Source organism: Vipera ursinii, assembly GCF_947247035.1.
Source record: "Vipera ursinii genome assembly, chromosome: 3".
Lineage (NCBI taxonomy): Eukaryota > Metazoa > Chordata > Lepidosauria > Squamata > Viperidae > Vipera > Vipera ursinii.
Window position 1 is genome coordinate 56,484,255 of NC_139516.1, and position 27,857 is coordinate 56,512,111.

A 27,857-nucleotide genomic window follows, 5' to 3' on the forward strand; every position below is an offset into this window, starting at 1 on the left:
TGAAGGGGCGGAGCTGTTCTCGCAGCGCCGGTCTCTTTCCAGACTCCGTCAGTGGGACGGAGTCCGACCAGGCAAACCTTTCGTATCGGCTCCTCTTGTTGAGCTTCTAGATTAGAAAAGAAAGAAAAAAAAACTCTGGCCAACTGCGGAGAAAGCCCCGGCTTCTGACTTTCAGCTGGAAGAGGGGTCGGCCCCCGACAGTGGGGCAGATTGTTTTTGCAAGGGGGCGCGAGAGTCGTGTGAATGATGCGGGAGGACTGAAGAAACTCGGGCATTTATTTTTTTTTTGCAAGAGTTGGGGAGCGAGAAAAAGGCCTCAACACGCCCCGACTAGTCCCATCCTTGTGTTTGTGAAATAAACCACGTGGCAGTGACTCACTCTCCACGACCAGATCTTCACGGACGTTGCTGGGGGCGCCGGTTCTCTCTTTATTTTTTTTCCTCTCTTGCCCTGACCGATCGCCGCTAGGGCCGGCCCACCATGGTGGGAATTCGTCGCAGCCTCTACAACCTCGCGGCCGTTTGTTGCTTCCTGGCTGGGAGCCTCCTGTCTCTGCCAGGTACGTGCACCGCTCGCTCCATCCCTCCTGAAAGGTCGGGTCTCGGGTGCAAGCAGGCGCGTTTGGAAGCATCCCAAACTTTTGAGGAACCTCAGAAGCCATTGCAAAACCAAAAAGTCCCTGGCAGCCCTCCCCCTGGCGAGTCTGCCCGTCTTATTTGGGTTGGACGCGCCAATTTTTCTGCCATCTAAGAAGGCGTTGCTCTCCTGCCTCCGTTAAGCCTTTCTCTCTACTTCACTTTCAGCCTACATTTCCTGGAGGGGCTCATTGGCCAGCTAGTGATTCAGACTTTCCTTACTTCACTGGGTGATGGGCTATGGGGTGCCTTTCCTTAGGACTGGCACCCAGTTCTTCTCCCCAGAGCTGAAGCTCCCAGGTTTAATGCAGGCCCTCACTACCCCTTGGGCTTGTTGTTTACCGAATGACTGGTGTTAGAGCTGCCACGTCCACCACCAGGGCATTTGGGAACTCAAATAAGGCTTGATCAGAACAGTAGTTTGGAAAATACACCCAGAAATGCTCTTACCTTTTCTTTGTATTTTTTTTACAAGCAGACTGCCAGCATTCAGAACAGTTTGGGTCAGAGCTCTGGTTCAAAACCTGGCTTTCTTTTTTTCACTCAGGTTATATGTTTAACTACACGACTTAGCAGAAATTCATGGCTTTTCCTTGCTCGCTAAATTTCTTCATTTCTGTTACCTAGGAAGTCACAATGTTCTTTCTTTGGTGTATGTGCTGCACAGTTAGAATATTTTCTTCAAAACGTTTACTGATTGCAGATTTAAGATTTGGGGGTTCAGGATGTGGAAAATAAAAATGTTGTTTTTGCATCAGACCAAGTTTAACAAATACTTGGAAAATGAATGTGGCCTAGGATAACAAGAAAAAGCAAAGGTTTAGAAGCACAGGAACTGTCTGTGGTCTTAAAACAAGCTAGCTGACATTTTAACCAAAGGAGTCCCAAAGGTGCTTTTTCAGGAGGCAACTGGAACTTCCTTGTTTTTCTTTGAAGACACTTTTCGTTCCTCATCCTAGAAGCTTCTTCAGCTCTGACTGGATGGTGGGGAATGGAAGGATTTTTATTCCTTGCAGACAGTTGATCATTTGCATTCTTTTAGAGAGTCTTTGAGGTTTGTCTGTGTCCTCAGGGTCACCTGAGCAGTGCAGATGTGTGTGGGGCCTTCTTGGCTGCAGGATTTTTTCTGCCCTGTGTCCCTTCCCTGTTGGAAGACAGGCAGGCGCAGGCTGTTGGGGATGAGTCTGTGTTGTCTGCATCTCAAACTGAAGTGCAAATGGTTCCTGTAGTCTGCAATGTTTTCTGGAAATCCGTTTATATTCCCTCAAAAACAAGAAATTCCAGTTGAATGAGAATCTCCATAGACATCAACCATAAGAGCTTGCACATAATGATGAAACTAATTGCTTCTGCTTATGCAGATGGGTTCAAAGAGAACAGGACCTTGTAAGCTAGGCAAAACTGCACACACACACTGCTAATAGGGAAACTAACTTAGAAAAAACAAATGAGGAACATGGGTATGACACTGGTAGGGGATTTACATGGGGGAATTAGGCACTTCGGATAGGGTGTGAACCTTGTGGCCTTGTCACATGCAGTGGCAAGGGAGGGACTTTTGCTTTGGACTTAGTTAATAAAATGGTGCTGAAATCTATCTTTGGGTGTGCCTACTTTGCTAGCCACCTGTTCTTGCAAAAATGTATTTTTCAATAAACTGCTTGCTGCTTCACTTAGTGACTCTGTCAAATTTCTGACTGGTGAGTGCATTTCTCACAAGGACATCTTAATGAGGTGGGATATGGGAAGGTGAGACTTCTTCTGCCCAAATAGGCGTGTTTGTACAATGTACCTAACTGAGTCAGTTATAGATCCAGTAGCTGTACTTACCAGTTACATACCTAGCCTCTGAACTCAAAACTTTTGATTTTGTGCATACGTATGTGTATTAGCATGTTAGGCAAATTCAACCTGTTTGATTGGCTTATAAGTCTATGTTTAAGGAGAACCCAGTAAACAAGTTAAGCATGGATGAATTCAGGCATAAAGCATGCCTGTCCCAAGGGTTCTTTCTCTTGGGGTCCAAAGTAACAATCACTGAACTTCTTTAAATCCAAACTTCCTATCACTGATTTGAAAAGCAAAAGGACCACAAGAGTGAAGACAAGTGAATTGTTGCCTCTCTTATCTACTTATAATTCTATGGCTCCAGACACTGTTGGTTCTAAAGCAATTTTTTAAATGACACTTTCAGGCTATTTAGAAGACCATAGCATTTTAATAATGGTATTTATATATCCTATACTAACCAGTTAACAAAGTAACATATTTATTTAATACCTGAGTCCATAAAATGAGAGAAATCTACAGAAGATAGAGATTTTTAGAACACTTAAAATAATTTTAGAGCTGGGCTGACTGCATCCAAAAACACAGTGCTGTACAGTCCTTCATACTTCTGACAGGGTCAACTAAATCAGCTACTCTATCCAGATAGATATATAGAGGATGTTTTTAAAAATGTAAGTTCAGTGTCATTGATTGATTTACTCAGATTTGTATGCCACTTCTGTTCTTTAATTTAATTCCAGTATGTTTTATAAGACTTAGAACTTTATGCAAGTTTTCAAGGTCTCATTTCACAAATGGCAGACTGATATGCCTTCCCTAGTCTTTTATGGTCTTGTAAGGATACAAATATTATACCTCAAACTATATTCAAATAGATGAGAGTTACTTAACTGATATTTTTATTCACTCTTGTCAATAGATTACTGTAGAGATAGTTTGTGTGACTTTATTATTTTGGTTGATTTATATAAATCATTTATAAGCTGAGATTTTAGATTTGTATGGAACAGTATTTCCTTTTATGTTCACTATAGTGAGGTAAAAGTTTAATAACAATTACCAATTTGAACATTGTTAGCTAATATAGATACAAAAATTAATGAAAAGACTATTTTTGTTTGCAATGATGTATCTTCATCATAAGTGTTTGTTGATAAAGGTTAAAATATTTATATATGACTACACGTATGCTATCTTGCCATATTCTTTATTTAAGAATGACAGGATAGAAATCAGAGATGTACCATTTCTATCAACTCTATGATTATGCAAAATGTCAGAAACTATATTCCCAAAGTTTAATTTTCTCCATAAATTTCAAACATAACACAAAATCTCTCTTCCCCCCCCCCCTCCGCTCTCTCTCATATCATGGATTAAGCATTTTGATTTTTCTTTTGATTAGGGGAAAAGAGACAATAGCACCATAAATATACGGAGGTAATTTCCCTTGAAAACACACTCATGCAAAATCTGATGTTTTTAGTTACATTTCAAGTGATACATCTTTCTATTTAATCCCCACTGTAGTTTTAAAAATATAAACATGTTAATGTTAATGTTCCTTTGGCTGGTTGTAGAGTGCAATGAAAGAGAACAATTATATTTACAGTTTAAAAAGAAAATATTGACTAAGCCAAGGGCAGGTGCTGTGCATTTCCTCTCAGTATAAAGTTTCTGTGGAAATTTTGCAGTATCTGTTAGCAATTGCATATTTATAGCACTTTCAGTTTTTAATTGCAGTAATCTTTATAACAGTCATGTAAGAAAGTCAAGTGTGTTTATCTTCACATTGCATATATAAGATTTCAAATTCATTTGACTATGAAATGTGAACTTCCCAATTTACATTTGGGAAGGAGAAGATGGAGTATTTTATCCTGTCATCAGCTAAGGATTCTTCAGATAGATATCTCAACTTCCTGAAAATATTATAATCTTTACTTTTGGAGGAGCTCTTTACAGCCTTTGCTGCCTCTCCACCATCTTGGCTCCGCCCCCCTCAAAAATATTATAATCAAAAATTATGCTGGATATTAAAAGTTACACTGATGTCAAATTAAGGTTTAGTTTATTGTTATATTTTCTCCCAAAGCTTTATAAAGAATGCTAATAAGTGAATCAGTAAATAACTTTTATCATATGGAAATGTTTAGGAAACTTTTTCTGAAGACAAAAAATGATGTATTTAGCTGAAAGATTTCTTCAGATGATTTATTTTTTAAATGAAACATCCTCAATTACCTGAGAAAATGAGAAAAATGGAAAATTAGGGGTTTTTTTTTAAAAAAATCTAATCTTTGTTTAGGTGCAGGTATAAATTTAGGATTATCTTTCTTTGTAAATACTTGGTATTTTTTCAGATTGTTTATTGTGAATAGCATTGGCTTCTAACATAAAATGAGGTTGGAGTGGAAAAAAAGATCAGTATGAAACATTTGTGGACTGCAATCTTCCTCCTTTTTCTTCACCTCTTCTCTCACAATTTATTAAATTGTAGTCACTGTTACAGATTAATCAGTTATCAGATTGTTCAACTGATAACTTTCCCTCTTTTGCTAATTATGTTAGAAGAAAGTCTGTGCTTATTACAAATTTGCCAAGCTCACTACTGTTTATAAAATGATTCCTTTGAAGTAAAAAACCAGAACTGGTCCAAATAAGCACTGGTTTCTTTTTTAAGAAAGAATTCCCAGCACTGCTCAGTTGTTAAAGTTATAAATATACTGGAAGCAGTGTGTAACACATAGTCATTGCGGATTTGCCATATTTGAAAATTGAATGGAATGTGTTCAGTTCAAGAGGTCTTGTGCAGAGAATACAATATACACAGAAACAGATTTGTTGAATACAGTCTGTGTACTATTGATTTTGGAAGAGAATCCTTAACAGAGTGTCCTGTTGAAATAGCTTATTCTATTTATAAAGCTTTTAGACAAATATTGATATATTTCTTTCACTTGCTGTTAACCATTTTTAGATATTTTGTGCTCAGGTAATATATTTATTCTTGGGCTTCGACTCTTGGCTTGCAATTAATGTGTTGGATTTGTGCACTCTGTATTAGTATAAGCACTGGGATGAATGAAAGAGTGTCTTGAAACAGTTTGGCAAGCAAACATACCTTTTTCCCCTTAAAGTTCTTAGACACATTACTCTTTGAATTAAATGCTCTGGGCAAATGTAACATATACAGGCAAATCTTAATTTTATCTGGTCACAATGGGTTCATCATATACATCAGCCTTTCTCAGCCTCATCCCCATAAGGACTGCAGTTCTCAAAATTCCCAGTCAACTTGGGAATTGAAGACCCAATACATCTGGAGAATACCAAGTTGGGGAAGGTAGTATATGCAGTTCTGAACACTTCTGAAGGAGTGTGCCATACGAATACTGTATGAGAGTTACTTTATTACTGAGCAAAAACTAAGCTGAGAGATAAAGACAATCTCTCCTCTAAGTGTCCCTATTTCTTCTAAGGAATCACTAGCCAGATTGTACATCAGATTAACATGTACAGTAACCTAAATCAACAGTGGTTGATTTAGGTTGATGTACGTGTTAATGAAAACAGTGTAGCATTCATTGTACCAATCCATAGCCATACAATCCATAATGTTGTTCCTATAAAGAGTACACACATTTTTAAAGATTATGTCTGTTTATAGCATAGGCAAGTGGTACAAATTATAAGGTAGCACTGAAATTATGAAGCAAGAGGCCCTGTAGAAAAGGAGAAGTAGATTCATATCCAAAACAATTGCTGTGAAACCGACAGCGAATTGGGGAGTAAGTGTTTTTTCTAACTGAATTCTTTTCAGAAGATACTAACGCTGACATATTTTTTACCATATGAACATTTCCTTCCTCTAATAGAGAAAGCTTAGTAAATGGAAGTAATTGGAAGAAATTGTGTACTGTGATAAAAGAGATCAAACTATACATGATCACCACTGTCATTTCCATGGATGGAATTCAGGGGGTATCACCAGAATTACCACATCATGAATCCAACAGAATAATATTTCTCCTGAGCTATGCTTGCATTTTTGCAGATTTAACTATGTTTTGGACTGTTCTAATTTCCTTAGAAAAATTGAAAATAAAAGAGACCTTTGTTGTGAAAAATGTTGCTTGGGGGGAAGGGTGGACACCACTTTCAGACTTTTGGACCATCAGATCCAGATTTCGTAAACTAGACTCTGATCTGAGAGTGGAAAAAGGGAATTACATGCAACTGTATCAATACAAGAGGTAGTTGGCACCAGGTCACTTTGCCTGGGCTTAGAAACTAAACAGGACTGGACTTGATTAGTTCTGAGATGAGAGCATTAGGGAATGCCAAATTTTTTTTTATTAGGCAGACAGAAAACAATGCACATGCAAAACCTGGGTGTGCCTATTTTATTCCAATTAGAACAGGGAAGATTTTACATTAAATATTCATTCAGAGTTTCTCTCTGGCTTGAAAATAGTATTTTGTATTGCTCTTTACCCACCTTAAGTCTTCTAGATTGACAAACTGGATGTGAACAATATCGTGATCCTAAACATGAAAACTGGGACACAGCAATCAACATGTTTCAAAGCACCAACTTTACAAGAAAGGTTCTCTCTTCATGCAAAGTGAAACTAATAAGTATTAGATAGATCAGGGTTCCCCAACCCCTGGGCTGTGGACTGGTACTAGGCTGCGGCATGCCAGCAACTGGTCCGCATAAACAAGGAAAGCCCCGTCTGTGGGATGCAGGCACCACACAAAATCACTGGTCCGTGGAAAAACCTCTCCCCACGGAACCAGTCCCTGGTGCCCAAACATTTGGGGACTTCTGAGATAGATTAATAGTAGCAATGAACCATTCACAGCAGCAGCACCCTAAAGGCCACACACAGTAAACCTATTTCTTACAATTCCTACATTTACAACCTTAAAAAGTTCTTATTCCTGTGTTCAGTGTTTCCTTTCTCATTTACAATGCTTCTAGAGAGAACATCTGAAAGTCAAAAAGCAAGTGGAACTTAACTAACAGTAAAAAAACCAAAAAAAAACCTCCATGTCAAATCCCAAACTACCACAGGTAATATTTATTTAAATTATAGAAAAAACAATCTAGCGCCCATTTAGTATTAATTAAAATAAAATATAACATTGTACTATTTGAGGTACTTTTTGTAGGAAAAAACTCAAGATTGGTTTTCTTTTCTATGCAAAAAAGAGGTATTGGATAAAAGCAGTTAACAAGTTAGACAGAAATATCTGAATAAACACTTTTCCCTAAAAATTGTGCCCACAGTAAATGTAATCCTCGACTTACAATCACAATTGAGCCCAAAATTCCTGTTGCTAAAAGAATCATTTGTGAAGTGAATTTTGGCCCATTTTATGACCTTTCTTGTCACAGTTGTTAAGTGAATTTCGCTTCCCCATTGACTTTGCTTGTAAGAAAGTCACAACATTTAAATTATTTGTTAGAAAAAACACTTGCTCCCCAATTCGCTGTCCCTTTCACAGCAATTGTTTTGGATATGAATCTACTTCTTCTCCTTTTCTACTTATTTCTCCAGCTGATCTTCTAGGGAAGGACATATGTTGTAAGGATGCTGCCAAATTTTATTTTCCTGTTTGTTTTTCCTATCCTAGGAGATGGGAAGAATGGGTCATCTGCTTCATACAGCACAGTTTCTCAGTTCACGCTTCCTCACACCGAGGCTAGAAGCTTCCAAGCCACAGCCACCAGTAGGGATGACATTATCACAAGCACCTCACAAATCAGTGTCAGCAGCATCGGTCAGATGGATTATCTGACCACTACTACACCTGGCTATTTGAATACCACAACAGGGATACAGACTCAGACTGCAAATAATGCCTCTAATAGTAGCACTGATCCTTCTTTATTTCTTACTCCAACTACAAACTTACTGGAAACTAATACGTTGGGTCTGGATGATGATAGAAGATACATCAGTACCATCACCTTGCTTACTTCCAGCAGCAAGATCCCGGCTACGGAAATTTTCCAATCAAAGGAGACACAAGGTAAGACTGGGCAATTATCAGTAATTTATAATGGCAGGTGGTTTAAATAAATATGGCCAGGATGACTTATTCTGCTTCATAGTCACAGCCTGTAAAAACATCTTATTAGATTACATTAGATACTCTGTATTTCCCAAAAATGGAAAAAAGAAAAGAATACACCATCTGAGCTAAAAAACACTTAAGTTTGCAAAGTTATGGTTAAATATTTCTGTGGCCTCAGCATACTAAAAAATATGTTACCGAAAGAAGGGAAAATTTGTAGCTCAGGGTTGAACTATAGGGTCCTTGGTGCTTTCTGAGCTTGGTTATTTTCTTGCAGATATTTCATTACCAAACTAGGTAACATCATCAGTTCTAGTAGAGAATTAAGCTTACTCTCATTTTATATACCAGTGGCTTGCCCTGACAGTGTTGGTAAGAGTGGTCTTGGTGGTTCCTTGATTAGGCTGTTATTTACTGTTAGCTTGCTTGGCAATTTCTTAATTGATTATTGTTTGCTTCTTGATTGTTAGTCTAATGTTAACCTTAATGTTAATCTCTGCTTATCTGTGTGTTGATTGCTCTTGAGAAAGTTTTCAGGTCTTTTTGTTTCCTTTTTGGCTTTGTAACTGTCTATTTTGAATGGTTTAGTACAGGGGTTTCAAACTCAATTTCATTGAGGGCCACATCAGCATTGTGGTTGCCCTCGGGGGGCCGGGTGGGTATGGCCAGGGTGGGCGCGGCCTACTGGGTGGGTGCAGCTGGAGTGCGTATGGCCTACTGGGTGGGCATGGCCAGCTCTACATCATGGGCATCAAGGGTGCCTATGGGGGCCTGGGCAGGAGTGGGACAGATCTGGGGGTCTCTGGCAGAAGGAGGGTCTCTGGGCCAGGGCCAAGGCAGCGGGGACCGTTCCCTCACTGTTTCGAGGATGGCTTTGGGGGCCACATGAAACCACTTCATGGGGCGGATCTGGGCCCCGGGTTTTGTGTTTGACATGTCTGGTTTAGTAGATGTTGCTCATGCCTAATGTGCTTGTTGATGGCTGATTTGTTTGAGTCCTAGGGTTCCAGGAAATTTCCAACATTTTTGGACTCGACTTTGTCCTGGATACTCACAGTTTCCCAGTTGAAACTATGGTTAGGTTTGCCCATGCATGATAAAATTAAGGAACTTTCATCATGTCTTCTGACTGCTAATTGGTGTTCATGGATGATCTGCCTTTTTGTCTATGTAATCCTTACATTGTATCCTATAGTTGACTCTTTTTCTTCCTGGGTTGCTGGGTCTTGTGGTTTACGTAGGATGCTTGGAGGGCTTTGGTTGGCTTGGGTGCTACAGTGATATCATGTGATTGTAAATAGTCTATTGGTGGTTTCTGAGATGTTTCTGATGAATGGCAGTGTTATTCTTTTCACAACATGTATTGGTTGTCCTACATCGGATTGAGTGGTCAGGCACTTTTCAGTGACATTGTGTGGAAAACCATATTGTTGTAAGATGTAAGAATGATGATCTGTTTTTTTTTCTGATGTTCAGGGTTGCTGCAGTGTTTTTGTGCTCATCTAAAGAATGTTCATACACAGTTTCTCTTGTGGGAAGCTCAGTTGTTACTTTGCTACTGGAACACTTGGTTGGTGTGGGTGGTTTTACAATAGATTTGTTTCTGATTTGCCGTCACTGCCTCTACTGTTGAGAATATTCAGGTTTTGTTTTCATGTGAATTCTCTACTTGATCCTTTTTGATTATGATAGGGGTGTCATCTACATACTAGAACCATATTTGGGTTGTATATGTGGGAATGCTATTGATTCCAGGCATTCCAGGAACATGGTTGTTAACTGAATCGGGTTTCCCCATTGACTTTGCTGGTCAAAATGTTGTAAAAGACAATCACATGACCCTTAGGACACTGCAACTGTCATAAATATGTGTCAGTTGTCAAGCATCTGAATTTTGATTATATGACCATGGGGATGTCTCAACAGTCTTAAGTGTGAAAAATGGTCATAAATCATTTTTTTTCAGTGCTGTTGTAATTTTGAATGGTCATAAATGGACTGTTATAAGATGAGGACAACCTGTATGTGGTTAGGTAGAGATTGATAAGATTCATGATTTGGGGTATTTCAAACTTGGTGTATTTGTTTAGGCTGGTTGTGTGCTGTGTAGTAATGCTGTCATGGATTCTTTGGCAAATTCTGTGTCACTGGATGTAAAAGTGCTGTGACATCAAATTCTTCCTCACTCAAGGAAGAATTTACCCCTACTAGCACCCGGTACCTAGCCATATATCATATTTATTTTATTTATTTAAAAGGTTTATAGAGCCACTCATCTTTCAGCCAGTTCTGGATGGCTCCCAGTCAAAGATTAGAAGGTACATGAAAATGATAAAAACTATAATACACAATCAGTAAAAACATAAAACATTGAAAAAAATGTTCATGTTTTAGTCAGATAGGATGAAAATGGATCTAATATACAGGTGGCTGAGTGGTGGGTGCCCCAGTTATCTTTATAGAACCTTTCCCAAGACTGGAATCTAACTGTGGACTTGCTTTATTCACATACTTTTTATTAAATTTGCTAACTACCAAGATTTATGTTAGAACTGCAGAAACATTCAGAAAAGGTCTGGCCGAAATAGATTCTCTTTATTTCTGAATTAAGAAGAGGCAGGATTGCCAACCACCTTCACTTTACTGACAGTTAAATGTTTCTCTGCAGGAACATCAGCTGCTTCCCAGCCAAAATCTTCTACATTCATCACCACATGGCTGGCAAAAAATACCACACCAGTCATGGATCCCAAGGCTTTCACAGAAGAGAACACTGTTGCCTCCACATCATCTCCAAAGACTACTCTTGGTGAACAAGTGATCACATCCAATACTTCTCGATCAGTAACGTTTGAGGTTGCCTCCTCTACGTTCTTACCTCACAAAATCGTATCAGCAGAGACAGAGCAACCAGCTAAACCTGAACACAAGACAACTGTATTTGATGTGGGAAACAATCAAGGTACACATTTAGCAATCTTGTCTCATCTAGGGAATAAATGATTTAGAATGGGTTGGTGAGAACCGAGAAATAGTTAAACTCAATCTTGGATAAAACTATGGAAGAACTACTGTATATAGCATAGTGACAAATCATATGCTCTGTATGCAGAAGGAAAAGGCTACATAGTCAGTCTCTGACATCTCCAAATTAGGCTGGGAATTACTTTTGCCTGAAAATAATTTTGGGGGAAATATGTTGGGAGAGGCAACGCAAGTTTGTATAAATAATACTAAAGACAATGGTGGATTTGGGTTATGCAGCTCAATGTATTCCTCTGATTGTTAAAATATGTAGCTATGTGAGCACCTTCATAGCTTTAAAAGATGAACTACATTTTATTGCCTTCTTCTTGCTTTCAGATCTGCCCAGTATACCAGTATCCAGTCCAATAGGAAAGGATCCCCTGGTGATTGCTGTCATTGTAATTTTTGTTGTGACAGTAGGAATTCTGAGTCTCCTGGGTTTCTTGAGGTATCGACAACATAGCAGTAGACTACGGTTTAGACGTCTCCAGGACTTGCCTATGGTGAGCATCTGTGTAATCAAGTTGGGCTTTTACCCATTCTGTTATTTTTCCTCTAGTTCTAGCATTTCGAAGGGGAGGAACAAATGTCACAATCCAAATGTGTACATAGAAAGGTGAATGTTGATAATAGATCCTTAGGAGCATTCAGATATAATTAGTGAAGGATTATGTACTGAGAGTAGCAAACATAGTGAATATTATTATATGCATGGAGTTAGGAAAGAAAAGGGATTGCTATGCCTGTAGCTAGACTTTTTCCAGATTAATGGAATAGCCTTATTTGAATAGTCTACAAGTTGGTATCATGACAGCTATCTAAATCAGTTCTCCATTTCAAGCTTAATGAACTATGTAATATACTTTATCATCAGGAAGCATGAGAATCTGGTCTGGGACATGGCTTCATTGCCACTGTACCTTAATATTAGTTATCTAGTCTGTCTGTTCCAAAGGGTAATTCTTTGAGATGGCAGAGGCTCAGATTCATTAAGTGATGGTTCAGAAGTCACTAAGAATATATATATAGTACATAACTTAGTCTTAGATATCTCCCACAAGTGTCTTGGCTAGCACAAAATTAAAGTTTTTCTCTTTCTTACAGGATGACATGATGGAAGACACACCTCTTTCCCTCTACAGCTACTGAACAACAGAAAGACTTTTTTTTAAAAAAAAAATCAGAACCTTTTAAAGGCTACAAAACTTGTAAAGGATCCCAATTGGGGAGCAACTCTAAAATTTTGGAGCTGCTGTACTGACATGCAAATAACTATAGAATTGCAAGTCAAATGACTTACTTTTTTAAAATGCTGTCTTTTTTCCCTTACTTTTGAAAATCAGCTTAACCAAGACCTTTTTCCTCAATACATACGCATTTTCTGTGACTGGATACATGCAATGCTGGAGAAAAATGATTCAACAAGCTTTTCAACTGCAGGCTTCATATCAAAGATAGGTGTGTTGGATTCTGAGAAAATACACTGTATAGGGTGCTTTTTTCACAAAAAGTAAAAAGTATGAATATGGAATATGATGTGTTTCTTGAGAATGGAAATGCAACCAAACTGTGACTGAGAGATCAAGTTGGCTTTCTTATTTTTCTTGAATTACATTTCAAGTTTCTATCAAGATTTAAAACATGTTTCAGAAGGAAGTAGTGATCTCATCCTTTTAATCAGGGCCCTCTGAATTATACTAAAAGAATTAGTCCAGCACTCATTTTCATATGGGGCCATGCAAACGTCTCTAGCAAGTTGAGACAAAGTTAAAAGCAATAATCTTCTATTCCAGTTAATGGTATTCAGTATTCACACTGCATAGTCTGACTACTATTACTGGAGTACATTTTCCCTCTACAGTGTTTTTGCAGAGAATAAGAGTAGCTGTAGTTTATACTGTTTTCAGCACTTGATTTAACATCAGTTTACCAAGGAAATTGTACTCCTTTATTCAATACTAAGGGATGGCACGTGACATGTTTTTTGTCATTCTTAATATTTAAGTATTTGTTTAATCCTGCCAGTATTGTTGACAATACTTCAAACAATAAGATTGTGCAATACCTCTCAATTGGTGCTGCTGTTTGAAGGCTGGTCTAGCTTTCTGTGTTACTATTTACCAAGCTCAAACAGTCCTGGCTACTTGGAAGGCATGAATATCTGAAATGTGCCTGTTTACACATGCAGCTTTTATCAATTCATGTCATTTATCATATTCAGAAGCTGTTATGTGTTCATGTATATGCTGGGTAAATATACTAAAATAAGCCTTAATGCTGTTTATTTGGTCAGACATGTCAAACACAAGGCCCGGGGGCCGGATGCGGCCCACGAGGTGGTTTCATGTGGCCCGCGAAGCCATCCTGGAAACAGTGAGGGAACGGCCCCCACTGCCTTGTCCCTGGCCCAGAGACCCTCCTTCTGCCAGAGACCCTCAGATCTGTCCCACTCCTGCCCAGGCCCCCATAGGCACCCTTGATGCAAACGATGTAGAGCTGGCCACGCCCACCCAGTAGGCCATTTGCACTCTAGCCACGCCCACCCAGTAGGCCACGCCCACCCTGGCCATATCCACCTGGCCCCCTGAGGGCAACCGCAATGCTGATGCGGCCCTCAATGAAATTGAGTTTGACACCCCTTAGATTGAACAAGATGGGTAAACCCAGCAATTGAGTTTTTTAACTCAAGGTTTATGGCTTGGCATGGTGTAAATCCAGTTATTTGTATCGTAGTCAAGATACCACATTTGAAACATGGATGCAGGATGATTTGTGATTTACTCTGGGATTGGGTTAGCTTAAATAGAGAAGCCTGAGAGTGATACTTGTTGAGGATCTCTGTACTAGAATCTCTAAGTGTCAAGTGGACCTTTTGCAGGACAAAACAACCATGGAGCCAATTTTTAACCAGCCTATAACATCAAAGGTCTGCTACTTCATTTCAAGATCACATTTTCTTATTTTATTTAGTTTTGTTAGCCTGCTTTTCTTACTTTATAAGTAACTCAAGGCAGTGAACACACCTAATACTGCTTCCTCCTATTTTCCCCACAATAATTAGGCAGGAAGTCACTAAATAATATAATTTTCTTATGACAGAAATGTAGTAATACCATTAACTCAAAGCTTAGTTTTCTAAAAACCAACAGCTCTCTTCTGAAAACAAGACCAGTGATTTTATCTAACAGATTTTTTTTTGCCCAGCATCATTGCCATACTTTCTATGGTCTTCAGCACCAAAAATAAATAAAAGAGCCACCAGCAAAAAGGCTTGCCTATCCCTGTATTAGACTATTTCTCAGAAGGTCTTCAATGATGATGGGCCTCAAATGTATCAAGGAATTCCTAGGCAAGTCTGCAGGGCATATTCTACAGGTTCTGTTAAGCTCAGCTGCCTCCTTCAGCATTGTAGCTTCCCTGAGGCTAGTACAAAGGGGTACTCAAGGTTTCACTTCACAAGAAGTACTCTTCAACAGCATTAGTGGGCAATGTGCCAAGTCCTTATAGATCCCTTTGAAGGTGACAGAAAGCTTTGATAGCTTGTGAGTTAATTTTTATTAATTCCAGGCTCAGGTATAATTGTGTTCATTGGCAAGAAACTAGAAATCACTTTCAGTGATTACCTTTGAAGCTAGAAAGGGTGGGACACTAATCAAGATAAAAAGAACTCTATTACTGCCGCCAATCTGTTTACCACTGCAGTATGCATTATGGTATAGCTACCCGGTATCAGATCAGGGCTGCAAAAATAGATAGCCACTAGATGGCATCAGGACAATACACAATATAATCTCTGCTACAATTTAGTGATCAATTCACATCTTAGCTGTAGTAGCTCTACTGTGTATTTTGTTTACATATTTATGGTAAAGTATCAATACAGACTTGCTTTCTGCAGAGCAGAAAATTCATGGCCTTAAAAATTAATTGAATAAGTTTGCTAAAAAGGAAAATTACATTCAGGGATGAAGAAGAAAAACCTACTTAAGTAGATTTTTATTCTGAGTCATCTACAGCACTGAAAATGTAATTAGACTTTAAATAATATCAATATCCAATTATATCTCTCAATTCCAAACTGACCAAGTGTTGCTGCTAAGGTCCTGGCTAAGTACCTGGAGGTTGTGTAGGCCTAGATAGGAAGAAAAGATTGACTTAATCCTTCCAAGACTGAGTGGTTATAGATATTAGGGCCCCCTCAACCTTCCATCCAAGGACCTTCCACCCATACTCTTGAATGGGCTAGCATGTCTCCATTTGCAGTGTGTGCAATGGGGGGGGCCTTCACATAGCTCAATCTAGTGCACAAGTTGTAACCTTTCAGATAGTCACTCGTTTATCCGTGTCACCTCAAGGCTCAGCTACTGCAATGCACTCTACATGGATGAGGCTGCCTTTAAAAACCACTCAGAAACATTTGATGCAGAATGTAGTGGCGTGTGCGATGGAACATGTTTTAGTATGTCACATGGCATCTCTGTTCCTCAGCTGCATTGGTTGCCAATCTGTTTCTGACTGCAATTCAAGGTAATTATTACCTGTAATGCCCTACATGACATAGGGCGAGTTTACTTCAGGAATCACCAATTTTTCATATATGGCAGTATATTTGGCACACACTGAGTCTCTTTGATTAGTGTCATTTACAGTATTGGAATCTGGGAAGTGGACCTCCCCGTCATGACACCTGCCCTTTGGGATGCAATCTCTCAGAAATCTATGTGGTTCCCATCCTATTGATGTTCCCTAAGGACTTGAAGGCTAGCTATTCTCTTCCTAATCCCTTCTCATTGTTCAAAAACTAAACCTCAGAAAAGGTTTCTACCAACGTCCAATTTATTGATGAATACATGCAAGCTTTATTGCATTAATACAACCACATTCATTGTGACAAATTGTTCTGTCCAGAGATCACTGAATTAAAGATTTCTGTTTATGCTTCCCCAAATCTGAAGCAATGAATGCAGTGTGTGGGAGCAACCATTGCTTCTTTCCATCACTCTCTGAACTATTGGAATATCCACTGATTATATCTCCTGTTGCCAAATCCTCATCTTTTCTCCTCTTCTTTGCCTGTAACCGTTTTCCTCTTCTGAAATTACTTTTACCCTGAGATTGGGGATGTTGCTATTCAAGGCTTTTTTTCAACATAGGATATGTGAGAGATGCAGCTTTGTCCAGTATGCTGATTTGCCATACCTACACGAATGCCAGTGGTTTCATTAATCAGAATAAGATTGAGGTCTTTATGACAATTTTAGCAGGTCTCTACTCCTCCATCTAGGCCTTGGGAAAAGAAGATGTAATTGTAAGAGCTGCAATACAAAATTAGTTTAATCTTATCTTCAAAATTGGATGGTTCAGAAAAATATAAACAGCTCTTGCATTAAGCCGTGGTGGGAAAGTGATTAGAATGCAGTGTACTGCAAGCTACTTCTGCCAGCTGCCAGCAGTTCAATTCTCACTCGTTGACACAGCCTTCCATTCTTCCGAGATCAGTAAAATGAGGAGCCAGATTGTTGAGGGCAATATGCTGACTCTGTAAACTGCTTAGAGAGGGCTGTAAAGCACTGTGAAGTGGTATATAAGTTTAAGTGCTATTGCTAATATATTCTAATTAGTTAATTTGTCACTATAAAGATGTGTAAGTCTGGGACCTTCTATGATTAAGAATTCTGGGGTTGCAATTCAGATAATAGTTTTCTCACAAAATTTATTTGCTCAATATACTTTTCTGCTTCCATGGAGTAAAATGAGAATCCCACATATTGAAAAATACAAGCTGAAGCACTGGGAAGGAAAACATGCCTTATTTTTTAAGTTTTTTTAAAAATCTGTGGGTAGTCCGATCAATGAGAAGAATGCATCACTGCATAAATTACCGTAAATCCAAACTTTAACGAAAATGCAAAGACTACACATTTGAGAGATGTAAGTTTAGAGATATCTAATATGCTATATTCTTAGTTTTATTTTTCATACATTCATGATTTTTCTGTTAATAATTCCCACAACTGGAAATCTTTGACTTTAAAAATTGCAAGGATGTCTTGCATGTGTGTATGATTTTAACCATAAAGCTGTCAAGGAAAAAGTAACCTTTATTGCAATATTCCTCTGTTCAAAAGTGTAGTGACACAATGCAACCTAAGGAGTACTTAATCACAAATCCATGTGTACTTTGACATATTTCCTCATTGACTTAAATAGTATACACTTAGTTTTAGCTTGGATAAAAACCTAACTATAGCATGACTCTTAGATTTTGTTCTAACATTTGCCACACACTGAAAATGACTCAAGGCATGATAATTAAGAAGTTACACTTATTTCTTCCCCACCTGATCCAAAATCAGTAACCTTGGACATACTGTCACTTAGACAAATTAGTTCCCTTATGACTCCAAAGGCTACAGTGTAGCAGCTCAGTGGCGAACAAAACAAGATGGGCGCACACAGAATTGTTCAATAATTCCAGCTGCTCCTGAAAAAGACATGATGAACCACACTGCCCTGAAAATTTGTCTACTACCACAAAACTAATATCCATCCATCCACAGAAAAGTTTGTCTTAGTCACTTGCTGGTACATGTGGCAAAGTAACGGTTTTATACATGTAATACAGTAAAGACTCTTCTGGCCTTTAGTAGATGCTTCATTCATGGATTATAGATACTGACCAAATTAACAGGCTTTGTAGTTTAAGATGAATTAATTTCCAGAACATCTTTTTTGCCTGTGTTAGGTTACAGACTATGTTAAGTATTTGAAAGAAAGAGATATATTTTATGTACATTGGGGTTCATTAATACCATTTTTTCATTTTCAGAGAGACCCTGCATGCTATTAACAACCTTTGAAATGATTCCAAACCTAATCCTGATGTACCAACATGACCCAGGATAAGGGCTAAGATCACTCCTCCTCCTAACTCATGCAACATCTGTACAAAAGCAGCTTAGCATGTTGAAAACAACGCCTTATGTTTTTCTCTCTTTAATTTGTTTCCTCATTAAAAAGCATGAGGCAGCCCTTAAGTGATGCTTTAAAGGTCACTGAAGTTGAGCTCAGGCAAACTGGTGGATAATTCACTGCTGATTTCTGCCGTCTCCAACATGCCACCAATTGCCTCTCCGGGGATATTCTCCAGTTCCAAACTTGGTAAAGAAACCGTGTTATCTAAAAGATACAACAAGTGTAATTAGCATATTACTATGAATCATTAAATAAGTTAAAACATTTCCAATAGGACCTTTTATTTATTTATTTGAATGTATTAGCCACCTAATTTATTAGCCGCCCAATTCCTATGGGTTCTGGGTGGTAAACAACATTTAGTGGGTTTTCTTTTCCCCAAGTGATGCATTTTAAAAGAGCTGCAGGAGACCCTGTTAAATAAATATCTCTTTGTAAAAAACAGGATTGTTCAGCTGACATCAAAGGGCATACGTATATGGCAAAATGAACTAGTGAAGTTGCAAAGTACTGGAAGCTTCTTGCATGAAGGAGTGGAACCAAATGTACAAAAGCTGGGAACTGCCCATCTTTTTCTTTTCTTTTCTTTTTTTAAAAAAAGGTAAATTAACAGGATTAGAACAGAACAAAATCCAACTAAATTTAGGAAAACCATTCTTCCAAATCATGCTAATGAGAATGCTGAACAGCTTAATGAAAGGGTATTAATCTCTTGGAAAAGAATGTTAATCCTATTCTCCCAAAACATTTTTTTTCAATGTGATGAAATAAATAGGCCTTGAAGTTTCAAGAAGTGGAGAAAGAAAGAAAGAAAGAAAGAAAGAAAGAAAGAAAGAAAGAAAGAAAGAAAGAAAGAAAGAAAGAAAGAAAGAAAGGGAAAGAGGTATCTTTTTAGTATTGCCTTCCCCTTCTCCCCCCCCCCCCCGCCCCCGGCAACATCATAGTTCAGTATTTCAAAGCAAACTAGTGCTTACCAGCAAGTTGTACAACTTCTGGTTCACTGAAAAGTTCATCTGAGCTGACATCTGTGAGACTGAATTCAGAGATGGAATCATCACTACTCAAGGAGGACAAGTCTTCATACAGTAATTCTTCATTCTTTTCTAGCAGACAAAACAATGAAAAGAGATCAGGGATCCAGCAGCAACTCATAACCACAAGCCCAATTTTCCAAAGGAATATGAAAAAATAAAAACTTATAAAAAACAACAACAATAGTGCACCTTGTTCCATCTCGGCCATTTGTATTGGCTGCACACTGGAATTTGCAACATGAAGTATTAGGAAATGTGTTTATGTTGTACAAACATTTTTAATGGGTTTTTTATTATTTTATTGTTGTTGTATTTTAATTGGGCATTGGTTTAATTTCTTTTTAATTTTTGTACTGCTATTTATATATGCCCTGTGAACCGCCCTGAGTCCCTCGGGAGAAGGGCGGTATAGAAATCAAATAAACTTAAACTTTTCACATTATATTAGAGAACACTAGTTAAAAGATTATATTGAATTACCATTTGTAGACTGAGGGCCATTTTAAATTAGTAATAGATTTATTTATTTATTTATTATTATTTATTATTGGGACTTATATGCCGCCCTATCTCCCGAAGGACTCAGGGCGGCTAACAACAATAACGTACAATAAATACAGTAGTTAAAATAAAAATTAAAATTAAAGGCCCCTGTAGAATAAATAAAAATAAAAATTAAAATAAATTAAAAATTAGAGTTAAAAATTAAAAACATAATTAAAATCCCTGTCAGTCCAGGTCAGCCAGGTGGAAAAGGAATGTTTTGAGGCCACGGCGAAAGGACTGGAGATCTGGGGCCATCCGAAGCTCAGGGGGGAGCTGGTTCCACAGGGCTGGCGCTCCCACAGAGAAGGCTCTCCCCCTGGGGGTCGCTAGCCGACATTGTCTAGCCGACGGTACCCTGAGGAGGCCTTCTCTGTGTGAGCGTACTGGGTGATGGGAAGTTGTTCCCGACAGCAGATGGTCCTGCAAGTATCCCGGGCCTAAGCCATGTAGGACTTTAAAGGTAAGTACCAGCACCTTAAATCTCACCCGGAGGACAACCGGTAACCAATGCAGCTCACGCAGGAGGGGTGTAATATGGGAGTATCGGGTTGCTCCCATCACTACCCGCGCAGCCGCATCCTGCACCAGCTGAAGCCTCCGGGTGGTCTTCAAGGGTAGCCCCATGTAGAGCATTGCAGGAATCTATACGGGAGGTAACGAGTGCGTGGGTGACTGTACGTAGGGCATCTCGGTCCAGAAAGGGGCGCAACTGGCGTACCAGGCGAACCTGGGCAAATGCCCCCCTAGCCACGACTCCAATATGATCTTCAAAACTGAGTCGTGAATCCAGGAGGACGCCTAGATTGCGTGCTCTATCAACGGGAGGTAATATCTCTCCTCCTATAACCAAAGATGGAACCTCTTGGACTAAACAAGATGCCGGTTTGTAAACCCACTCAGTCTTGGCCGGGTTGAGCCGGAGCCTGTTCTTTCCCATCCAAATCTGTACCGCTTCCAGGCAACGGGACATTACATCAAGGGCATCACTGGGTTGGTTCAGGGTGGAGATGAAAAGCTGGGTATCATCAGCATATTGATGATACCTCACCCCGAAGCCATGGATGATCTCTCCCAGTGGCCTCATATAGATGTTGAACAGGAGAGGCGAGAGTACCGACCCCTGAGGCACCCCACAGCTAAGGGGCCTAGGGGTTGACCTCTGCCCCCCTGCCAACACCGTCTGCGAACGGCCCGAGAGGTAGGAGGAGAACCACCGCAAAACGGTGCCTCCCACTCCCAACCCCTCAAGACGACGCAGCAAGATACCGTGGTCGATGGTATCAAACGCTGCTGAGAGATCTAATAGGACCAGGACAGAGGAATAACCCCTATCTCGGGCCCGCCAGAGATCATTCACCAGCGCGACCAATGCCATCTCCATGCTATACCCGGGCCTGAAACCCGATTGGCACGGATCCAGATACTCAGTTTCCTCCAGGACCAAAGGAAGCTGCCGTGCCACCACGCTCTCAACAACCTATATAAGCAGATAATTCTGGAAAACAGTCAAAATTAAATTATTTTCTGTCTTTAATTCACTGGGGACTAGGAAATTGCCCCATCCCTTGTCAGTCCCTCACTGACCAAAGAGAGATTACCATGTCTATTCTCTAGCAACCACAACGCTACATCATAGTAATTGCAACTACAGATCTGCGTAATCAGAAAAATAGAAAAAAGAAATACACTACATCTGACAAAAGTATAAGGACTATTTCACTCTATTCTGCCTTAAAATTACTGTCAGGAGAACCCTTAGAGCTGTTTTACACTAGTTAGCACTTATCCATGTAAAACCCTAGCCCTCTTTGGAACTTGTATGTCATTAGCAAAATGAGTTAACTAGGGTGCTAACTAGTATAAAACAGGGAACAGGATGCTTGTACCAAAAGATTTGCATTGATTGCCAGCTGCTTACCAGGCACAATTTAAGCAGCTAACATTGATTTTTGAAGTTTTAAATGGCTTTGGACCTGATTCTCCCATTACAAATTAATCCCATTGTTTAGATCTATAATTTAGCTTAATTTTTAAATAAAATAGGAAAGGACCCTTGTAGAGAGGGCCTTTGCATATTTGTCTCCACTGCCAGAAGCACTCCTTTCTGGTAACATTGAAGAAGGCTTCCTCCTGCATTATTTTCAGACTACTGAACAATCCTTAGAAGTTTCATTTTGCTCTCACTTTCTCCCTATTTAGAAAATCTACACTGGCACATCTCTTACACAGGCCACTGAATGGTTTTAGCATTAATTTTAATCTGTTTTAAAAATTTTATGCTTTTATTTTTCAAAACATTTGTCAATATAAGTACTTTCAAGATTAGAAAAGTAAGCTATATATCAAATAAATTAATAGTTAAGTGGAAAGCATGTTGTTTGTTGACTGGTAAGAATTCAGGTTATGTTTAAGGTAAATCCCAAGTATTAGTGTCTAGCTTATGTCAGACCATTTCCTTGATTATATGATTTTTTTTACACAAGATCATGTGTATCTCTTCTAACCAGGTATAACCCTCATGTTAAGAGTACAGAGAAGAGCAACATAGATGATCAGGGGACTGGAGGCTAAAACATATAAAGAACAGTTGCTGGATTTGGGTATGTGTAGTTTAACGAAGAGAAGGATGAGGGGTGACATGATAGCAGTGTTCCAATATTTGAGGGGTTGCAACAAGGAAGACGGGGTCAACCTATTTTCCAGAGCACCTGAAGGCAGGAAAAGAGGCAACTAATGGAAACTAATCAAGGAGAGAAGCAGCCTAGAACTAGAAGAAAATTCCTGACAGTTAGAACAATTAACCAGTAGAATGACTTGCCTCCAGAAGTTGTGGGTGCTCCAACACTGAAAGCTTTAAAGAAGAGATTGGATAACGATTTGTCTGAAATGATACAGGGTTTCCTGCCTGAGCAGGGGGTTAGACTAGAAAACCTCCAAGGTCCCTTCCAACTCTCTTATTCTGCAATATTGTACAAACAAGCTCTTACCCAGATCAGTGCTATCCTCCTTGGGTTGCATAGTATACTTGTCTTCTAAGCTGAGACATTTCACCTGTTCTTTTAGATCAGTCACTGTAGATCTGATTAAAAAAAATAAAATCCATAGTAGTACTGGTTCCAAAGGAAGAAATACATGGAATCCGAGACAACCTTTAATTCAGGGCAGTTTTAAAGAATTCAAAGAGTTACAGTAGAAAAATATTAAAAAAGTATTCTATTGTGCTTGTGGACAGAAACATAACCTATTTTGACAGATGCTGTTGTTCAAAGCAAAAGGCTCAAAATTGCAATAGGGAACAGAATAAAGGCAATTCATCTTACTAATCAATTTTCCCTGTATGCATCAAATTCATGGAGTGGTCAGGCACTTTTATTGGTAAAGTAATTATGTAAACAGCGGGCCTCCTGGTGGCAACTGCCTGCTATCCCTACATTTTCCCCCTTCATTACATTGTCTTCTGAATAACAGCAATATGTACCAGAATTTAACAACCATGTACTCTCCAATCCTTCATGAAGCTCTAAACATGTTCTCTAAAGCAGAGTTCCCCAACCTTTCTGGCTTTGTGGACTGATGACAGGGGGAGAAGGATGTTTCCTTGCGTGGGTGTCCAGCAAGCGTGCACACACACGCCGCTCCATTTGGATGAGCAGTGCGCAAGAGCCCACTGCTCACACAAATGGAGCGTGTGTGCACACGCTTACCCACTGCTCGCGCAACTGGGGATGCGTGGGTGGACTCACCCGCCTTTCCATGGCCCACTTTCAACAGCTCATGGCCCACTAGTGGGCCGCGGCCCAGAGGTTGGGGACCCCTGCACTAAAGCATACAAAGCACAATATAGAATGGCTTACTTGACAACACTGAGCTCCTGTTGAGTGTTTTGAGTTTCATTCCTTGTTTTGTCAAAATCCTGAACCTGAGTTTTATGAGTGTTTATTAATTCTTCCAACATCTGGAAAGAACATAAAAGTGTAGTTGGAAATATAATTTTTCAAGATGAACAAGAATGAATTAAAAGGGTATTTTTTCTTATAGGTAGACAATTCACAACTCTCCTTAGAAGACCATATTGTAGCTGTGACTAGGGGGGCTTTCGCCCAGGTTCGCCTGGTGCGCCAGTTGCGGCCCTATCTAGACTGGGATGCCTTACGTACGGTCACTCATGCGCTCGTGACCTCTCGTCTTGATTACTGCAACGCTCTCTACATGGGGCTACCCTTGAAGACCACTCGGAGGCTCCAACTGGTACAGAATGCAGCCGTGAGAGTTGTACTGGGAGTTTCCCGATACTCCCATGTTACACCTTTGCTCCGCGAGCTGCATTGGCTACCAGTTGTCTTCCGGGTGAGGTTCAAGGTGTTGGTTTTGACCTACAAAGCCCTTCATGGCATGGGTCCGGAATACCTTGGGGAGCACCTGCAGCCGGCGTCAACTTCCCTCCGCCCAGTACGCTCCCACAGAGAGGGCCTCCTCAGGGTGCCACCGGTCAAAGAATACCGACTGGTGGCCCCCAGGGGGAGGGCGTTCTCTGTGGGTGCACCGGATTTATGGAACCATCTTCCGGTTGAGCTCCGGATGGCGCCCGATCTCCGCTCCTTCCGGCGCGATCTTAAAACCCATCTCTTTAAACAAGCTGGCCTGGCCTGATGGGACGGGGTGGGATTTTTAATTAATGAATTTTAATCTTAAATTTGTATTAATTTTATGGGCATTGTTTAATTATGTTTTAATAATCTTAATTTTTGTATCTAGTTTTTTATGTATTGCCCTGTTCACCGCCCTGAGTCCCTAGGGAGAAGGGCGGTATATAAATTAAATAAATAAATAAATAAATAAATAATAATTCCGTTTACTTATCTATACAATCAGGAAAAAATATATAAATATACAGAAAAGGAATTGGCAAATTTATATTCACATTCTTGTGGCCAACATTATGACTAAATTCCATCCTTAAGAGGAATCTAAAAGGGCAACTGCCATGATATTACATTATGCTTATATAATTGGAAAAATACAATGTATTGATGGCTGCATATGCTTATTCCCAGCATAGCACTGTCTTGGTATAGTCTGTTTTCCTTATTCCACCCTATTTTTGCACACAGACATTCCTGATGATGCTAGAAGAAAACAAAAAACAAACTAGCAGCAGCTTTGTGTAGCCCCTCCTCCAAAATTATAGAAAACTATTTTTAGGAAGAAAGAATGCTTGGGCAAATGAGTCATGGATGGATGATTAATTTTTCCATTTAATTCTTAGAATTAGCGAGGAATTACACTGTGATCCTCAATAGTCACTTCCAATTTATTATTATTTATTTTGTCTTCTATAGATAAGCTTCATTAGACAAAGACTGAAATTCACTTTTTATCTGGGGGTAGCACTGTTAGCACTAAATCACTGAGCAATAGAGAGATTATAGTTGTACCTTACAGTACCGGTTTTGGATTCTCTTAATCTCATGAGTTGCAGAAACTTGATTGTATAGTTCATCTTCTTGGCAATCTAAAGCATAAAATATACAATTTTTGAGCTGCATATCTCTTTCCCTCTTCTTCGATAGGGCCACCAATAAGTGGTCCTTTGCTTGATGCAGAAGAAAGCTATGGGAACAGGAACCTTAAGCATTACTTGCCAAGTTTACGTTTCAGCTGTTCTATCTCTCTCTTGATGCACTCATATTCTTGCCATAGGATTTTTTTACTGGAATAAGAAGAAAAGTAGGAATATCAGCTACAAGACAAGGGCTAGTTCTTTGAACTAACTACAAGCTCCCTTAGAAAATGAACTCTAGTTTTAAATTATTACCAGAATTTGAGAACTAGCAAATAGGCTCTCTGTAATTTTGATGTACCGAGAGATAGTAAATTACCCAGCTGCTTTTCATGGGCTAGAAACGTCTGGGACAGACAAGCTCACGCATTCCTAATTATAATAAGCCATCTCATTAATATTATTTATTACAAGCAAATCACTGTTAAAATCACCGTTCAGAAAGAAAAAAGCATTCTTTCTAATCCAACAGTTTCATGGTATATTCAAGCTTCTGAAAATGCTCTTAAAAGTTCTTAACGACATATAGGAATGCATGTTCATCCCGGTAAGCGTGTCTTCTAGATGATAGTAGAAAAGTATAGCTGTTGTTCCCTACCACAGTAGCCTGCCAAGTTATTTATGCTTGTTAATTCATATGGCTGACCTCTCCAACATATCTTGCATGACGCCAGGCCGGGAAAACAGATCGGGAGTACAATCCCCATCTGACTGATGAAGCACCTGTTGCTGAAGGCCGCGGAACTCACTCTTCATTCCTTTCATGCTGCATCCCAGCAATGACTCAAAGCCACCAGGCGAATTATGTTGTAGGCGATCCATTTCACCTGCATAAATAACCAGGATAGGAAAAATAAAATTAGCTCATGCCATGCATTCTAGCTGCTAGAACAGACAACAATACTTGGCTTTAGTGTCATTTACTAAGTGTTAAGTATTCCAGCGGAGATTGATTTATCCCCATTTCAATAACAAATTGTAAAAAAAATCTCCAAAATCTACTTGTAAGAAAAACAAACAGGGTAGTAAAAATAAGGCATTTTTTATAGCTTAGGATTTCAGTACCATTCTCCATAGCCACTGATTTTCACCACGGAATACATTATACACTTATACATGTCTACAGGTTTCACTGTCACAAAATAAGTGGATTTACAAAAAGAAGGTATCCAAGGCATTTAATACTACAAACAGAAGCTTATATACTTCTCTTGCCAGTGAGGGCGTTCATATTCAGTACATGATCAGAAAGAACTGAGAAAGACTACAGTACTATACTCAAACCATTATTATTTAAGACCCACTTTTGTTTTTATTTTACCGTTAACTGAAGTTTCTATGAAGTGTGGGATATAAAAGGAATAAATACTGATCATTCTGAATTTTGCTAAAACTCTCCCATTCAATATCATTCACCGCTTTTTAATTTCCATTATTTCTTCCAATAATGGGCTGAAATGATGCCAAACCCATCCTGTGTTTCTGAGTTCAGGGAATAGAAATTGAGGCATTTTTTCATTTTTAATTATGGCAGGTTCTGGTATTTCAACAAAGGTACCATAAACTGTAAATGCTAAATTTATCAGGGCAGGGGAAGCAGAATCACTTCACAGGTTTTCTGGGATTAGAGAAACTGTTTGGAAAATTCAAAGGAATGTGTCAGCTTTGTTTTGATAACGCCTGTTTATATCTGAAGATGGGAAAACTTTGAAGCCACTGAATTGTTAATTATTTACTTTATAGGCGCAAGTGAATTAGGACAAGGTTATGTAGATAATGTCTTCCTACTAGAATCTGCTCCAATATCTGCTTCAAACCTTTTTTTTGGTATTTTCCCAAGAGATTAATTAAGTGTGGGTGGAATGTACCAAGACCACAGTTCTATAGCTAGCACCTCTAATCTTAAAAGACTATCTTTGAATTGTGCTTTTTTAATATGATCAAATTAGAAATTTTGGGAAGAGGTGTATTAACATTTAATATAAATTTAATTTTAGTCCAGGATAGGCCAGGCCCTGCCCACTTTAGGGAGATCGGTCTCCAGCACACCCCTCAATTAACAAATGTGGCCTCACTTTTAAAAAGGCCACAAATCCCCATGCTAGGCTATGGAATTCAATTTTGTGAGAAACCCTCTTTTATCACATGCCTGAGGGCTTCCTCCTAGTTTGCAAGGCCTCTCTTCCGATAAATATTTTGCC

The 27,857-nt window shown here is 39.2% G+C and overlaps 2 protein-coding genes across 2 annotated transcripts in view; one reads left to right on the forward strand and one right to left on the reverse strand.

Annotated features, from left to right (window-relative positions):
• On the forward strand, positions 1-18,476 carry LOC310639063 (uncharacterized protein). Its single transcript, XM_083360455.1, has 6 exons — positions 1-560; positions 8,071-8,469; positions 11,183-11,476; positions 11,878-12,044; positions 12,646-13,001; positions 18,371-18,476. The coding sequence occupies exons 1-5, from the start codon at positions 482-484 to the stop codon at positions 12,688-12,690; spliced, it is 984 nt and encodes a 327-aa protein (XP_083216581.1). The 5' UTR covers positions 1-481; the 3' UTR covers positions 12,691-13,001; positions 18,371-18,476.
• LOC310639062 (uncharacterized protein) overlaps positions 17,625-27,857 on the reverse strand; it is a 20,908-nt gene continuing 10,675 nt past the window's right edge. The window contains exons 6-12 of the mRNA XM_083360454.1: positions 26,303-26,483; positions 25,739-25,806; positions 25,532-25,608; positions 23,951-24,051; positions 23,084-23,175; positions 19,491-19,619; positions 17,625-18,720 (exon numbers count right to left, since the gene is read on the reverse strand). Coding sequence (XP_083216580.1) covers positions 18,587-18,720; positions 19,491-19,619; positions 23,084-23,175; positions 23,951-24,051; positions 25,532-25,608; positions 25,739-25,806; positions 26,303-26,483 — 782 coding nt within the window. The 3' untranslated portion in view covers positions 17,625-18,586. The remainder of the gene's footprint in view (positions 18,721-19,490; positions 19,620-23,083; positions 23,176-23,950; positions 24,052-25,531; positions 25,609-25,738; positions 25,807-26,302; positions 26,484-27,857) is intronic.

Coding starts and splice junctions, on each gene's coding strand:
- LOC310639063 (XM_083360455.1), top strand. CDS start 482: ATGGTGGGAATTCGTCGCAGCCTCTACAACCTCGCGGCCGTTTGTTGC. Junction 8,470..11,182: donor CCAATCAAAGGAGACACAAG/GTAAGACTGGGC, acceptor GTTTCTCTGCAG/GAACATCAGCTGCTTCCCAG. Junction 11,477..11,877: donor TGATGTGGGAAACAATCAAG/GTACACATTTAG, acceptor TCTTGCTTTCAG/ATCTGCCCAGTATACCAGTA.